Below are 17,495 nucleotides of genomic sequence, written 5' to 3' on the forward strand. Positions count from 1 at the left end.
AACTGCGAGGGCCACAATGCCCAGTAGGCCTCAGTCACAGAGCCCGAGGGAGGTCGTGGGGGCCTGAGAAGCAGGAGAGCTGGTTCTGACTCTGATACTCATGAATTGAGTACCAGCTCGTGCAGGGGACACAGTGATGAGCAGGACAGACAGGTCCCTGTTGTCATGGAGCTTTTAGTCCTGGCGGTGGTGGTGGGGTTTGCGGGCCATTAAAAAATAAGCAAATAGGGAATTCCCTGGCGGTCCAGTGGTTAGGACTCCTCATTTTTGCTGCCATGGGCCCAGGTTCAATCCCTGGTTGGGGAACTAAGATCCCACAAGCCACACGGCATGGTCACAAGAGGGAAAAAAAAGCAAATAAAGAAAGATGTCAGGTAGTAAAGATGAAAATATAACAGAGTGATGACCAGGGGGTCACTCTAGTTGGAGTGATCAGGGAAAGCCCCCCGAGGAGAGGACATTTGCCACTAACTGGCTATATATCAACAACCAGGTCCTCCCGTTCGCTTTAGTTTTCTAATGATACAAATGAGGGTGCGGGAGGGGCTCTCTGGGCCTGCCCAGCTTTGAAATGTCATGATCTAGCTTCTCCTGCATGATCCTTTTACTCAGACCTGTAAAGGGGTGGGGGAAGCCGATTATGCCGTGTTCTCTCTCTGCCCTCTCTCCGGGGTGGCGAGGGCCTGCACGTAGGGGACAGAGATAATGGAAGCAGTGGACAAGCACTTTTATTCAGTTGGCTTCATCTCCAGGTGCCATCCCTCTCCCCCCTCCACTCGCCTCCCCCACTGCAGCTGGCTTGGACCCTTGCTGCCAGGACCCTGAGGTAGGTGGCAGTTCCCCTAGGGGCTCCGGGGTGGGCATGGGGTGGCCCACCCAGTGGGCCGCTGGCTCTGTGTCTGGAATGCTGAGAGGGCTCCTGAGACAAGACTCCCCCAGACACTCCCCCCATGGGAGCGGGGAGAATCAGCCCAAATCCTGCAGAGCCCTAAGAGGCGGAGTGAGGGCGAGGCCCAGGGCACCCACACTGCCCCTCTCAGCTCTCTGCAGAGCTCCCAGAGCCGTCCGCAGCTCTCTGGGTGCTGCCATGTCCTTAGACCTTGCAGTGGGGCAGCGGGGGTGGCTCCCTGGAGATACAGCTGATTCAGGCACCGCCTATGGGTCGTCCAGGCCATGGCGGAGGGTCTGGCCCGGGAGATCAGGACTGGCCATCAAGATGCCCTGGATTCCACTGCCTTGTCTTTGGCTCTGACCTGTTGTGTGGCCTGCCCCAGCCATTCCTGGGCTTCTCAACCAGGGGCTGGGGCAGGGGAGCGCGTGGGTAAGTTGCTAAAAATAACCCATTATCATTTCCCTCTCATTCTACCAGTATGAGCTTCCCCTGCCACTACACTAGGGTGGTACTATTTCATAATCTCAAAGTTTCTGATCGTCTGCGTGAAGCACCACCACAAGAGTGAGCTAAAGCCCTCATCCCACCCCAGCACCCTGGCATTGCCTGGCTGCCAGCAGCTCCAGCACCCACAGCAAGGATGGCACCGTAAGCCTGGCCCCAGCCTCACTGGCAGCCTCCAAGATATTATCCTTAAAGAAGTAGCCCCTCCACCAGAATCAAAGTCACCAGTTGCCCCCAGCAGCCCACAGATCACTGCTGAAGACAGGGCCTTCATCTGTACTCCGTTCTTGCTGCCACAATGCATGGTGGATGCTTATTGGAAACCTGAAAGGAGACAAGTGTTCTTGGTTAGGCTGTGCGTGGAGCACGGACCCCTCCTGGATGGAAAGGCAAGGGGAGGAGGCTACAGGTCACCACTCTGGGTGACGGGCAAGGCACCTCTCAGGGCCTAACCTCTCAGGGCTGCATTTACTCCCCTTTGCAAAGGTTTCATCTCTCTGAGTCAGGATCCACCCTCGTTCTCCTATCCCACGATTTTCACTGACCCTCCTACTTAATTCTCGCAGAGATTCTCTCCTTGCTTTTTGCCCCAGATGTTCATTATATTCCATGATGGTTCCTCCTGACCACGTGGCTCCATCCTGTAGCCTCCCATAGCTGGATATGGAGAAGGGTTCTCTGGACTAAGAAGCAGGATCCCTGAGTTCTAGCCAGGATGGTCCCCAACCCGTGGTGTGACTTTGGGCAAAACATGTTTGTTCTCTGGGCCTCACTTCCTCATTTCCAAATCGCTGGAGCAGACAAGGTACCTGGAAAAAGCAAGGTAGCTAGCATAGCTCCTTGCTTCGCAAAGAGTGGTCCACGGACCAGCAGCATTGGCATCTCCAGGAGCTTGTTAAGAAATGCAGAATCTTGGGCCCCACCCAGACTCACCGGCCCAGAAAAGTGTGAGAACTAGTGTGAGTGACGTGCAGTTAATTTGCTTAAAGTTTGACTATCATAATAAGAGCAAAAGGGAATTTCTGAAGATTCTCAGGTAAAGAATGCAGTGTTAAAAAAAAATTGCAGCAGGCAGAGATTGAGGGGTGAGGCAGCGCGGGAGCTGGGTGTGGCCGTGGGGACCTGGCAGTGGGAGAGTGTGGGAGTGGTCCGCTTGCTGTTGCTGGGGGAGAATGGGTAATTCTATGCCACACATCGAATGGGGGAGATAATGGGGAGGAAGAGACTGAAAATAATTCAAGGCTGTGAGTCCTTGGTCCTTCAGACCTAGTTCTGTGTGCAAGACCCCAGGCAGGCCTCACTGTTTAATTAAATGGAGATGGTCCTTATTTTTAAGACGTTCCTAGCTGTCCTGATTGAATCCCAGGACAGGAAGGGAGAATGTCAGACACACCAGACCATGGGAAGGTAATGTGCTCTAGTCACCTGGACCCATGGTTCCCAGCTCTGCTACAGACTGGAAACCCCTGGGGAGCCCTTTGGAATCCTCCTACCCAGGTCACTCCCAGGATGGGTTAAATCAGAATCTCTGGGGTGGGTCCGGGCGATTCTGAGGAACAGCCAGCCTGAAACCCATTGCTTTCATCTCTCTATGCCAAGGACCGGCGAGGGCAGGTACCGGGGACCACCAGGCATGTGGCTGCTGAGCAAGTCACGGGTCTGATGCTTCCTCTGCCCCACTGACAAGCACCCAGGGCCAAGATTAGTGGGAAGGAGTGGGAAGGAGTCTGAGCCAGCTCCCACCCCAGGGCTGTCACTTCCGCCGCAGACAGTTGCCTGCGGTGATGACTGGGGATAGGTCTGGGGCCGAGAAGAAACGGCGCAGGGTGGGGCTCAGAGTGCACAAGTCACCAAGACACAGATCCTCACATAGATGGACCTCAACCCACAACAAATGTGCCATTTCCAGTCCACTCTTTACTTTATAAACCTTTTTTTTGGCGGTACGCGGGCCTCTCACTGTTGTGGCCTCTCCCGTTGCGGAGCACAGGCTCCGGACGCGCAGGCTCAGCAGCCGTGGCTCACGGGCCCAGCCGCTCCGCGGCATGTGGGATCTTCCCGGACCGGGGCACGAACCCGTGTCCCCTGCATCGGCAGGCGGACTCTCGACCACTGCGCCACCAGGGAAGCCCTATGAACCTTATTTAAGTGATGGAGCTCTCAGTCTATATTGGGATTTTGTGACTGTAGATTCCCAGAATGGAGGGTAATGCTGCACCCTTTACAAAACAATCACTGGTCTGTGTCGGACCAGTTCTCACCACAGAGGCCAACTTCCCCGATGATGGCTCCCTGGCGCTCAGCAGTTTACAGGGGACTTTTATGGACGTTATCTCAGGAGAGGCTGACCACCCAGGCAAAGGTGGAATCTGAACTTGACAGATGTGACAGGGAGGCTGGAGGAGATGATCTGCCCAAGGTCTCCCATGGCGGAGACAGCCCTTGTGTTTGGGTCTCTTCCCTCCCAGATCTGTGTTCTTTCCACTTCGCTGGGGGGCTTCCTGACTGAAGGAGAGAGCCGGGGGCTTTTCAGAACAGAGGTGGTGGGGTTGGGAGCTCAGGGGGCTTTGGAGCCTCTTCCTGGCACCAGCTGGAGAAGAGGGTGTCGTGGTCACGGGGGTCACACCAAGGTTCCTGTCCAGACAGAAATACTTCCAAACTCAGGGATTAAGGAAGATTAAAAACAAACAAAAAAAAAACAAAAGGCACTCTAGAAAGTGGTTAATCTCTGAAAGCCATCCTTGGCAGTTAGAAACAGCAGATTTGACACCACGGATGACTAACGCCCCTTACGGGGGAGATACACCTGTCCACGTACGCCTCTGGCAGGGATTTAAACGCTCCACAGCTTTTCCACGAATCCTAAATCAAGCAGGTTCATCCTGGCCCTTGGTGAAGTCTAAGAGCTGGACAAATTGGGCGAGGCTTGTGTTAAATCACTCTTTCTGGGCTGCTGCTCCCAGGCTGACGGTCACAAATTCCCCGTAATGAGCACTTCTGAAGGAGCCCAGGCAGACAGCGCCGCTAAATTAAGAGCAGAGGGGCCCAGGCCAGGGGAGAGGGAGTGTTTGCTTTGGCTGGGGAAGTGCCTGGGCCCCGGCCTGTGTGTTTGCCTGCCAGGGAGGCCTGATAAGTGGGCTGTGTAGAAAGCGCTGCACGGTGGGACCTGGGCCATCTGTGCATCGGGAGAGGCTGCACCTGCTGCCTCTCAGCCCCGAACTGGCCGGAGAGGGACCCTTTGTCACCCTGTTTTCAGCTTCCTTGTGGCCCCATGGTCACTAAGAACCTGGGATTATCTTCTTTCCCTTGAGAATAAAAATTGAACCCTCGAACTTGTTTGTTTTGATGAATTACTTCCAGGCTGCTGTTTGTTTGGAGAACAAAGCTCCCCAGCTGCAGGGAGGGTGGAGGCCAAGAGAAAACACCTGCCAGCAGGGTGGCTTTCCAGACTGTGTGGCCCAGTGGAGAGAGCACGGGAGGCCAGGGTCCTCCTGGCTCTGCCATTTGTGAGCAGTTTCCTCTCCTGTCAAAAGGGGGATCACACTCTTGGCTCTGGGTACTTTACAGGAGTGTTGAGGGAATAATATATGCGAAAGAAACGTATAACTGGTAACCTGCCATACGCATTGTAATAAAAACGCCCCAGTCTTCGGCCCAGCTTTCTGCACCAGCTGGGCCTGGTGTCAGCAGGAAGATGCCATCCTGACATAGACCTTGGGCGTCTGCCTCTTCTCTTCTGAGAAGGTTGGATGCTCACATCTCTATTACGTGTACAAAAGCTAAGTAAACATAACGTTAAAGTATTGCTTATTTGTAGACTTCTTGACAGGACAAATAACGGTTGATTTTTATGAATTTGTTCACTGTGGGGTGTGTCTCCCAGCCCCAAAAGCCAACACTCCCTTACGTCCTGGACATCATCCCCTCCAATTCCTCAAAGAGCTTTCTCCTGCAGTTTTGGTCCTCTTTCCCAAATCATAAATTCCCTCCCCCCCCACATCCAGCACTGGGCCATTCCTTTCAGTATATAAACGAGTCTTCATGACCCTCACATGTCCCGTTCAGGCAGCGGGTAAGTCCAGGCCACCCTCCCCCTGGACCTTCCTGGGAAGGTACTTCCCTGAGAAGTGCGCCGCTTCTGGTCCTCCACCGCCTACACTAACAAACATACAGCAGCCAGAGCGAGCTTTCGAAAGCACTGATCAGATCACATCACGCTATGGTTTAAGTTCTTCACAGAGCTCCCACCACTCCTGGAATGGAAGCCAAGGCCCTTACCCTCACCTACAAGGTCCATGTGATCCGGCCGTGCTCCCTGGCTTGGCTCCCCCAGCCTGTAACCAAGCCAAGCTCCTTCCCCTCCAGGGCTGGTCACGTTCTGCTCTTCCCAGACTGAGTGGAAGGTTCACTTCCAGAACCGCATGGCTACGCCATCCTCACTCTTCAGCCATCAGTTTCAAGCTCTCCCCCCGCCCAGTGTCCCTGGGGATCTCTACACATTACATATTTCAGCTACTTTAAAGCACTGATTGGCACCTCGGATGACCTTATGTCTTTGTTGATGTGGTCATTGTCTGTCTTCTTCCTTCCAGAATGTCAAGGGCTTGAGTCTGTCTTGTTCACTGATATGGCCCCAGCACTGGTACAGGGCCTGACATACAGATGGTGCCTAATAAATGCAGTGTTCATTCACTGATTGGCTGTTCAGTATTGTTCCATGTCTGATACATATCATTGGAGTATTTGGGGGAGAGATGGGGGCCTTGGAGAGCACTGAATCTGAATTCAATTTTTTTTCTTTTTTAGACAAGGAACCTGAGGATGAGAGAAGGCAAGTTATGTGGTCAAGGCGTCACGGCAGGTTGGTGGCAGAGCTGGCGGGTCCCAGGTCTCAGAAAAGACCTGACAATGGCGCTGATGCTGCTGATGCTGGTGGTGAAGAAAGAACAGTCAGCAGGCTGGCATCCCAGCGAGGGGGAGGACGATATGACAGAGGCCACCCTTTCCTTGGGGTGCTCTGTCCATGTGCACACCTCCTACTATCTAAACTGCAGGGAGTTGGCGGTGAAGCTGCGTGTAGGCCTCTCAGGGCAGGTGTCGGATATCATAGGATCCAGGTCGGCTGTTTCACCCATCAGGGTGCCTTGCTGCCATGTGAAAGCAATGCCAAGCCTGACTAGTAGTCTTTGGATTACAGTGCTGGGATGAGGCTAAGACTAAAAGCAGGGCTGGGGTAGGGGGCCCCGGATGGAGTCTAGTCCCTGTGGGTCTCCAGGGAGAAGGAAGGAGAAGAGAAGGCCTGTCCACGGTGGCTGAGCAGGTGCCAAGACGAAGGGGAGAGGTCAGTGATGGAGGCCAGGAAGGGCCTTCTCTTTCTCTTCCTGTTTCTGACACACCACATATTTCTTCTGTAACTGTTACCACGTCCTCAGGCCTGGGCTTTCATGTGGTGTTTACATCTCCAACTCGCTGGCAAGGACCATGCTCCAAAAGGAGAGTGAAATTTTGAGCCAGGGGTTAAACAAGTTACCAAACCATCACTCAGCCCTTCCTGTTTGGAGAGGGCTGGGCAGAGGGGAGTGGGCTCTGGGGACAGGTAACAAGAGGAGCTGAAGATCTGGAGGAGGGAGAGCAGCCTTGCCAAGCAGGGCAGGGGCACCTGGGCCAGCCACCCCCTTGGCCTGTCTCGGTGTGTCCGATGCTGCCTTCTGGGGCTTTCTCCAGGAGGAGGCCAAGGCAGGCACACGTGAAGTGACTGCAAGGCCAGGCCCGAGGCTTTGGGAACATTTGGGAAACTTCCAGCTTCCTCAGCTCATTGTTTCTCTAGCCTCCCCCCTTTGCTGCCCCTTGACCATGGCCCTGGAGGAGCCGCCGGGGAAGGTGCACTGACCTGTCCTCTGCAGGATGCTCTGTCTGGCCTTGATGAACGCCAGGATGTCGGAGTCTGTCTGGCTGTCCCCCGTGAGCGGGACCGACGACACTGGCCTCTCTGGGATCCTGGGGACAAGCACAGGTCACACTTTACGACGCCTTGTGTTTGGCCCCAGCGCTCACCTTTCCATAGTGCTTTCCCGCGTTCACTGACTGGATCTCACCCAGGGGCTGCGGGCTCCTGCCTCCTCGCCCCCCTCCTTCTCTGCAGCACCTACAGCAATCCTTCTGCACCCAGACGAGGCACGTGTCCCCCAGTCCTTTGGCTCAAACCCTTAGTGGCTTCTCATCACTCTTGGAATGAAATTCAAACTCCGTCTCTGTGTGATGTGGGCCCATTCACTGTGCTCCGGCCACCCTGATACTCTGTTACACCAAGTTCCTTCTGGCCTCAGGCCCTTTGCCTTGCTGTCTCCTCTTCCTGGACTGCTCTCCCCTCAGACCCTTACACAGCTCACAGGCTTTCTCTCAGCACCTTCTCCATCCTCTCACCCCACCTTCCTCTCCCTGCACCCACACCCCTCCCCCGCCCCTAACTTACCCAAACCAAGCCCATTCTACCTGGGGCCAGATTCCTTCAGCACCCAACTTAGATGTTATATCCTCTAGGATGTGTCCCCACTGCATCCCCGTCCCCTACCATGGCTTAGCTAGCTGCTCCTGAGACAGAGAGAAGTCTTCTCCCTTCTCTCCTTAAAAACAGAACCATAATATTTAGCCCAGCAAGTTGCCACATTAAAAAACTGCATTTCCCAGCCTTCTTTGCAGCTACGTGTGGTCAGGTGACCAGGTTCTGGCCAATGAGATTTGTAAGAAGTGAAATCCCCTTAAAAAGGGAGGGATGCATGTCACCTTCTCCCTCCTCTTTTTCCATCCACCTCCTATACATAAAATCCCCCTCGAGAAAATTCAAAGCAAGGTACTCTCCTGGCTCTGCCAAGCGTCCATCCTCACACCTGTCACTCCACACAGCAGGTGACAGTATCCACTCTCTTAGAAGGCAGCGAGGATTATAAATAACAAAGGGTTGTTCGTTATCACATGTAATTTTTGGCGTTCCAGCTGCAAGTCAGTGAGAAGTGCTAAAGCAGAGTTGCAGCAGGGAGCCTGGGACAGCTCTGGAGCTGTGTGTTCTGTCCAGGATTGGGAGGGACGGTGGGTGGAATTCACCCTTGGATGGCCTGCCTGCCACAGGAAGAAGGGCATGCAGGTATCCTAGTCAGAGGGCATGGAGACACGTGCTGGGGAGAGGCCTCGTCGGCTTTGTTCATCCTGGAATGAATGGCTCACAGGCCTGAGGCCAGGCTTCTCAACTCCATGCCCTTCCCTGCCTGGGGACTCTGCACAGGGCTGGTGGGCCACGTGGAACTGCCCCTGGGCTGGCTCCTGTTCCTTGAATGGCCCCAGGTATGTCATTTACAAGGATACATGAAGCCACTCTGCCTGCATGGGGCCCCAGCGACCCTGCGGAAAATTCCTTGGCTCTGGGAATTGGCATCTGTGAGAGATCCCAGGGAATTCCTGGGGTACCATGGCGGAGGCCTGCCCTGGGCTCTGTCTGTGAGGCCACTGCACAAGGGGCTCCTTGGGTTGTGAGGGAAGCAGATTGGCGATTTCAGCCTGCTGCACCCACGGCAGCGGCTGTCGCAGGTGTCAGAGAGGGAAGACCACAGACCTGTCCTCCAGGGGGGTGCTGGGGCTGTTCTGCTCCTGGCTGTGCAGAAGGGGGCCAGGCGAGGGCAGGATCTTCCTGGCATACACGTCACTGCAAGAGACGAGTCGACAAAAGAAAAAGGTATGGGAGGAGGTTTACAGAAGAGAAATTTAGAGTTTATATCTAGGAGCTGTATGGACTGAAAGTTTGTCTCCCCAAAATTCATATGTTGAAATTGTATCCCCAGTGCAATGGTATCTGGAGGTGGGGCCTTGGGAAGATAATTAGTTTGGATGAGGTCATGAGGGTGGAGCCCCCATTATAGGATCGATGCCCTTATAAGAAGAGGAGGAGAGATCAGAGCCATCTCTACCAGCTGAGGGCACAGAGAGGAGGCAGTCGTCTGCAAACCAGGGAGAGGATTCTTACCAGAAGCGGATCCTGTGGACCTTGATCTGGGACTTCCCAGCCTCCAGAACTGTGAGAAATAAATAAGTCCCTGTTGTTTAAGCTGCTTAGTCTATGGTCATTCAAGCTGCTATACCAGAACACCATAGACTGGATGGCTTAAACAACAGGAATTTATTTCTCTCTGGAGGCTGGAAGTCTGAGATCAGGGTGCCAGCATGGTCAAGACTGCCGACCTCTCGCTGTGTTCTCACATGGTAGAGAGAGTGAGCTAGGTCTCTGGCCTCTTCTCATCAGGGCACTAATCCCATTCATGAGGGCCCCACCCTCATGACCTAAAGGCCTACCTCCAAAGACGATCACTTTGGAGGTTAGACTTCAACATAGGAATTTTGGAGGACACATTCAGTTTATAACATTCTGCCCCTGCCCCTCCCCCATTCAAGTCCTTCTCATGTAAGATACATTCATTCCATTCCACCAGCCCCCGACTTATGCCAGCATCAACTCTAAAGTCCAAAATCTCATCCATTGAAATATCATCTAAATCAGATATGGGTGACACTCAAGGTATGCTTCATCCTAAGACAAAAATGCCTTGCCAGCTGTGGACCTGTAAAACCAGACAAGTTATGTGCTTCCAAAATGCAATGATGGGACAAGCATAGGATAGACATTTCCATTCCAAAAGGGACAAACAGGAAAGAAGGAGGGAGTGACAGGTCCCAAGCAAGTCCAAAACCTAGCAATGCAAACTCCATGAGATCCTAGGGCTTGAGAACAATCCTCTTTGGCTTGACGCTCTACCCTCCAGACCCACTGGGGTGAGGGTCCTGTCTTCTGGACCCATGGGTGGAGTTGCTGCTGGGCTCTGCTGGGCAGGGGTCGTGCCCTCATAGTTCTGCTGATCGGCCCCACCCCCACAGCCTTGGGCAGAGGCTGTCTGGATTGTTGAAAGCAAGGCTATGGTCCCCCCTTTTGAAACGGAGGAGGCAGCTGTGATGATCTCTGAATTGCCTTTGGGGTCATTCTTCCCTTGTCTTGAAGGATAGTGCCCATTCACAACAGAAGAGCTCTGTGGTCCTGTCCTGTGAGGTCCAAGAAGTCCACCAGCCTTCCTTTCCTTTTTTTTTTTTTTTTTGCGGTACGCGGGCCTCTCACTGTTGTGGCCTCTCCCGTTGCGGAGCACAGGCTCCGGACGCGCAGGCTCAGCGGCCATTGCTCACGGGCCCAGCCGCTCCACGGCATTTGGGATCTTCCCAGACCGGGGCACAAACCCGTGTCCCCTGCATCGGCAGGAGGACTCTCAACCACTGCACCACCAGGGGAAGCCCCACCAGCCTTCCTTTCTTCCTCCCATCTCCTTCTGCTTCAGTTCAGTCTGGCAGTTTTCCTGCTGGGGAGGCTGATGAAGTCTGGGATTCACACCCACACTAATCTCATAGCATTCTCTTCTGAGGATGTTTTCTCATTTTTTGCTGTATGGATAGGCTGAGAATTTTCCAAATCTTTAAGTTCTAGTTCCTTTTTGCTTAATAATTCCATCTTCAAATCTTTCTTCTCTTCTTGTATTTTGCTATAAGCAGTCAGGAGGAGCCAAGCCTCTCCCTCAACACTTTGCTTAGAAATCTCCTCAGCTAAATGTCCAATTTTATCACTTGCAAGTTCTTCTTTCCACAAAACACTAGAACATGAACACAATTCAGCCAAGTTCTTTGCCACTTTATAACAAGATCACCTTTTCTTCACTGTCCGATAACATGTTCCTCATTTCTGTCTGAGACCTCACCAGAATGGCCTTTACTATCCATATTTCTACCAACATTCTCTACGTGATTATTTCTGTTTTCCCTAAGAAGATAGCAGCTTTCTCTACAGCTCTCCTCTTTCCTTTCTGAGCCCTCACCAGAACTGCCTTTAAAAGTCCATTTGTGACAACCTCAGCATCTTCTAGCATGTGTTTCAAAACTCTGACAGCCTCTACCCACTACCTGGTTCCAAAACTGCTTCTACATTTTTAAGTATCTGTTATAGTAACACCCCACTTCTGGTATTAATTTCTGACTGAGTCTCTTTGGGCTGCTATAAAAAGTTACTGTAGGCTGAGTGGCTTATAAACAATGGAAATTCATTTCTCACAGTTCTGGAGGCTGCAAGTCTGAGATCAGGGTGCTAGCGTGGTTGTGTTCTGGTGAGAGTCTTCTTCTGGGTTGCAGACTGCTGACTTCTTGCTGTGTTCTCACATGGTAGAGTGAGCTAGGACTCTGGCCTCTTTTTATAAGGTCACTATTTCCATTCTTGAGGGCCCCACCCTCATGACCAAATTAGATCCCAAAGGCCCCTTCTCTTAATACCCTCACTTTGGGGATTAGAGTTCAACATATGAATTTTGGGGACACATTCAGTCTATAACAGATGGTTTATACACTAATTTTCATTGCTAGAGCATTGCATGTACCAGCTGTGGTCGTGGAACAAAAACAACAATGATCACAACCGTCATTTATAGACACTATCTGCACACCAGGTCCTGCTCTGCAAACATCACGCCATTTAATCCTCTCAATAGCCTCACCATCCCCGTTATATAGATGAGAAAGCTGAGGCTCAGAGAGGTTAAAGAAATTCTAAAAGTTGCCCAGTGGTAAGTGGCAGTATCTGGATCTAATCACAGCTCTGTGAGGCTTCAGAACTTGTGCTTTATTAACCAGACTCAGCTCTGGCATTCTGAGAAAACACATGCTGGAGACACATGGCTTATCCCTGGCCACATGGACTGACCCTGGGTGGCCCTGGCTGACCGGCTCTGTGCTCCCTGAGTGAGGAGTTAGACCCAACAGCTCATGCAGATGCAGTTTTGCCCATTTAACTGATGTGCGCTCCTTGCCTTGGATTCTCAGCTGGGAAACAGTGGAACCCAACAGCACCCCTTGGGAGGTGGAGAGGCAAGCTATCCTGGGATGTCAGTGACATGACGGGATCCCCTCCCTTGCTTTGCAACGTCCTGCCTAGACACAATATCGGAGCAGAAAGAGGCCACCGAAGCCACCTGGCCAGAACCCTCATTTCACAGGTGGGGACTCTGGGGGTGACTGGCAGGCTGGGTTAGAGACAGGTGCTCTGGCTTTGCTCAGCATGCGTCAGCAGCCCCAGGCTCTCCACAGGCCCAATAACCTACTGTCCCAGCCGTGGGCACTGCTTCCTCTCCAGCTCTTGTCTTCTGCCCTCTCCTGTCTCAGCCAGGGCAGGGCCTCTTACCCTGGGCCTGCCTCCACCGGCTCAGGACTGTGGGTCCTACAAACGGGAAAGGAAATCAGAGCCTGGGATTTTTTTTTTTTTTTTTTTTTTCCCCTCAGATGTCTATTTCCCAGTATCCCAGAGACTCTGCACTGAGTCTTTGGGTGAGCTGAGCATCTGTGCTGTCTGATGAGGGCCACTGTAGGACCAGAGGCAGCCACAAGGTGGCAGGCTCTGCATGCCTTTCTTTGGAGAACAGAGGCAAGTTCCTAGGGTTCCTTCCGAACGGTTCCTGGTGCAGGCCTCAACTAGGGAAGGAGAAAGGGCTTTCCATCCCGCAGGTGCTGCAATGACACCAGGTCACGGTCAGTTTGGAAGCTGCAGCAAGTCTTGCAAGATCAAGCCACTGGCACACAAATGGCTCATGAACTCAATGGTTTCCCAGCCGAGCCTTTTCTAAGATTCCAGGGAGTGCTCACAGGTGCTAACTGTTGAGGGTTGGGAGTGGGTGGAAGAGGGCAGAGATGGAGGTGACAGGACAGATGGGGGCATCCAGCACCCTCTGCCGAGGCCCAGCTGCCCATCCTGTTGCCTTGAGCAGCTCCCGCAGGAGGATGGCGCAATGTGATGGCTTGGGGTTCCTCCAGCCCCGAGGCTGCAGGAGCATCCCTGGATGCCATAGCTCGGCCTCTGAACCCTCAGGGTCATACCACAAATGACTTTTGTCCTCTCTCCTGACCCACGAGCCTTTGACGGTGAATTCACTTCTCACGCTGACATTCCTTCTGGAGAGAGCGCACACCAGCCATCAGAATTAATCATCTCTTCCTTCACAAGGATTAGTAAGTAATAGTAATTAGGCCTCCTCATGATGGCTGCCCATCAGAGTGTTGTGAATTTAGTGTGATCAGCCCACAGGCCCAGAGCATCCCTGGGGAAGTGATGAAATCAGGTTTCTGTCAGAACCCGAGGAGCAGAGGGCCAGCCCCCGGGCTGCAGTGGTTCCATCAGGGGCAGCGTCTCTGGAGCTCAGGGGAGACAGGCAGCTGGACTCTCACTCTCCTGTTCCAGCAGCTCTTCAGTGGCCCCAGGACACTCGCCTGCTCGTGGAAGAATAGTGTCAGAGGGACCTCGACGCATCCTACAGATGAGACGAGGGGATCCCAAAGGGGGAGCTGGCTTGCCCGAGGGCCAGCACCCAGAAGAGCACCCTTTGTGAAAGTCTAAACTGAGGGGACTCCTTGCAGGTAACCCATGGTGAGCTGATGGGCACCTTGGAGATCCAAGGTTCTGAACTTCAAGGCTAAGGATCTCTTGGCAAGCACATCCAGGGATCACCTTAACTTGGGATACCTAAGGAATATCCAGGAAGGCCAGACCAGGATAGGCCCTGCCGCTCAGACAAGGTAGGTGCTGGGGGAGGATTCTAACGGTGTTTCCCCAGGAGATCCTAGGAGGCCTGCCCAGTGGCCAGTTCTTAGACCCATTCCAGGGTGGACACTCTCTCAGAGAAGCTGGCAGAGGGATGGACAAATGGACAAACAATAGAGAGTGGCCTTGGCCGAGAGGGAGCGTGGGAGGAAGGGGGAGAAGCATCGGGAGGAGGATGAGAAAAGGGGGAGAAAGAATGTAGGGTGGGAAGGGTTAGGTAGAGCAAGAAAGTGGGGGAAAGGGAGGGGGAGAAGGGAGTGAAGGAGTGAGGAGGGGAGAAGGGGAGAGAGGGGGAGGCAGGGGAGCATGGGGGGCCGGGGGGGAAGGAAGGAAGGAAAAACCGTGGCTCAACATGGAGCCTGGAGTTCAGGCTGAAGCTGCAGCTCGTCCCGTTATTAACCACAGAGTTCAGAGCATCACATTCCCTTCCTGGGCCTCAGTTTTCTCATTAGTAAAATGGGATTGACTTCAGGGTTTCTCAACTGAAATGATGGGGCCAATCATCCCATCCTTGGATTGGAGTTCTCAATCCAAGGGAGCTCTGGTTTTCCAGTCAGAGGTTGGCCTTCTAAGGAGCCATAATTTTGCTCTTTGAAAATCTTGGTCTCTTGGGAAAATCAGATCGTGGACACATGGAAAGAGTGGGGACCCCAAGCAGGAGGACCTGGCACTTGGAGGAATATGAGGAAAACACATTTGTACGAAATAGTGCAGAATATGAGTGGGAAAATGTCACCTTCTACTAAACAGCAGGATACGCACATGTCCCTAAAGGACGGTCATGGTCATTAAGGTTAAAGGAAACTGATGTGAGGAGTGAGGGGAGAGGGGTGGCCAGATGCTGACAGGCCTGGGTTCCAGCCCTGGTCTCACCTCTTATTAGCTGGGTGACCCTAGCAAGTTAATTGATCTCTCGGAGCCAGAGTGTTCGCATCTGTAAAATGGGCGCAATGCTAGCACATACGTCACACACGTGTTCAGTTCCTGGCCCTTACAGCCCTCGGTATATGACAGGAGATGTGATTACCATAAGAGAGGAGAGCCTTGGAGAAGTCTCCTTGGAGAATTTAAGGACGCCAACAACTAATCCTCCACAGTTGGCTGTTCAGAGAATGTCTGTGAAGCCGTGATGACTGGGGACAGGGTCTCCTCCCTGCCTCACCCCTGGTAGAGCTCTGTGAGCTCTTCTCTGCCTGCTTTTGAAAGCAGTGGCAGGTGACTTCTTCATCAGAGGAGGAGCCCGAGACCTTGCCCTTGCCAGTCTCTAGCAGGACCCTTTTCCTCTCACCTGTCCACTGTAACCTTTCCGCCCACAATGAATGGTATCTGAATTACTCTGTGGGAAGGAATTTAGGGGTGCTGACCGCTCATAGCCGAGGTGTCTTAACAGACACTTTTCAGGACACTTGGTTATTTCTGCCGAAGGTTAGAGATCCCACCAGAGCACCGGCTGCCACCACAGATGACAGAGCCTTAACAGCGCCCAGAGCCTGCCTGAGAGTCCACTCCCCAAAGACCCTCCTTCCAGCATCATCAAAAGTGCTGGGGGTAGGGCTTCCCTGGTGGCGCAGTGGTTGAGAGTCCGCCTGCCGATGCAGGGGACACGGGTTCGTGCCCCGGTCCGGGAAGATCCCACATGCCGCGGAGCGGCTAGGCCCGTGAGCCATGGCCACTGAGCTTGCGCGTCCGGAGCCTGTGCTCCGCAACGGGAGAGGCCACAACAGTGAGAGGCCCACGTACTGAAAAAACAAAAAAAAACAAAAAAAAAAACAGAAAAGTGCTGGGGGTAGAGCTCAGGGAGCATGAATTTGGGAGAAGCTCCTATAGGTAACCTGATACACGCCTTTGAAATTCAATGTTCTGAGCTTCACTTGGCAGGCACGGTCTATGTCTACCTTATAGCCCTGGAGTAGTTTCACCAGGCCTTTCCCAACACACACACACACACACACACACACACACACACACACACACACACACACACACACACACACACACACACACACACACACACTTCATTGTCTTGAAGCAAAAGAAAAATTAGAGCTGGAGCTTCCTATTTGCTGGGCAGGACACTCCTACCGGTAAGAGCTTGGAAGAGGTCAGAAAAGAAGCTGGAGAAATAGTCAGGGGATCTGAGAAGCCTCACACTGGGGAGGAGGGCTTATTCTCGTGTGGCGGACACTCGAGAGGCTCGGATCGGAGCCAGAGCAATGACTGGGGGAAGCTCTGGGCTGGCTGGACTAGTGTTTTTCACACATGCTCTGTGGAGTCCTGGGGTTTCAGGGAGGGGGCCCAGAGTGGGGCAGCAGGAAGGTACTAGGGTTTGGAAGCTCAAGTATCCCAGAGATTAGCAGGTACCCAAGGGAAGGCACAGAGAGGGCAAGTGTGGGACACTAATGCCAAGCTCTGTATTGCCACGGAGAAGTGCAGCTGCCTACTTACACTGCCTTTAAGTTTTTTTTGTTTTTGTTTTTTTTTTTTTTTTTCGGTACGCGGACCTCTCACTGTTGTGGCCTCTCCCGTTGCGGAGCACAGGCTCCGGACGTGCAGGCTCAGCGGCCATGGTTCACGGGCCCAGCCGCTCTGCAGCACGTGGGATCCTCCCGGACCGGGCACGAACCCGCGTCCCCCGCATCGGCAGGCGGACCCTCAACCACTGCGCCACCAGGGAAGCCCTGCCTTTAAGTTTTTTAAAAAAATGAATGTACTATTTTTTTTTACAAAAGTTTTAGGTTTACAGAATATTAAGCAAATAGTACAGAGAATTCGCATGTATCCTCTCTCTCCCGGCTTGTATTTTCCCCTATTACTAACATCTTGCATTAGTGTTGTACGTTTGTTACAACTGATGAACCCTTATTATTAACTGATGTCCACAGCTTACGTCGGGGTTCACTCTTTCTGTTGTATGATTCTATGGATTTTGACAAATGCATACTATGGTATATCCATCATTACAGTATCCTACAGTATAGTTTCACTGCCTGAAAAATCCCCTGTGTTCTCCCTATTCATCCTTTCCACCCCTGCCCTCTCTCCTGGCAACCACTGATCTTTCTACCTGTGTGCATAGTGTTGCCCTTTCCAGAATGTCATAGCTGGAATCATACAGTATGTAGCCTTTTCAGACTGGCTTCATCACTTAGTGATATGCATTTAAGTTTCCTCCACGTATTTTCATGGCTCAATAGCTCATTTCTTTTTATCATGAAATATGGATGTACCGTTTGTTTTGTTTTTCCATTCACCTTTTGAAGGACATCTTGGTTGCTTCCAGTTTTAGGAAATTATGAATAAAGCCATAAACAACCATATGTAAGTGTGGATGTAAGTTTTCACCTCATTTCGGTAAACACAAAGGAGCATGACTGATGAATCGTATGGTAAGAGTATGTTTAGTTTAGTAAGAAACCACCAAACTGTTTTCCCAAGAGG

At 52.5% G+C, this 17,495-nt stretch overlaps 1 protein-coding gene across 3 annotated transcripts in view; it reads right to left on the reverse strand.

Moving 5' to 3' along the window:
• Nucleotides 1-826: 826 nt before the first annotated feature.
• The window catches only part of KIF6 (kinesin family member 6), a 424,730-nt gene continuing 408,061 nt past the window's right edge, over nucleotides 827-17,495 (reverse strand). For all 3 annotated transcript variants that reach the window (XM_082639032.1, XM_082639031.1, XM_082639033.1), the window contains 3 exons: nucleotides 9,003-9,092; nucleotides 7,287-7,393; nucleotides 827-1,720 (listed from right to left, as the gene is read on the reverse strand). In XM_082639032.1, the coding sequence (XP_082495158.1) occupies nucleotides 1,710-1,720; nucleotides 7,287-7,393; nucleotides 9,003-9,092 (208 nt within the window). In that variant the 3' untranslated portion in view covers nucleotides 827-1,709. The remainder of the gene's footprint in view (nucleotides 1,721-7,286; nucleotides 7,394-9,002; nucleotides 9,093-17,495) is intronic.

Source organism: Mesoplodon mirus, assembly GCF_964341445.2.
Source record: "Mesoplodon mirus genome assembly, chromosome: 12".
In the NCBI taxonomy this organism is placed as follows: domain Eukaryota; kingdom Metazoa; phylum Chordata; class Mammalia; order Artiodactyla; family Ziphiidae; genus Mesoplodon; species Mesoplodon mirus.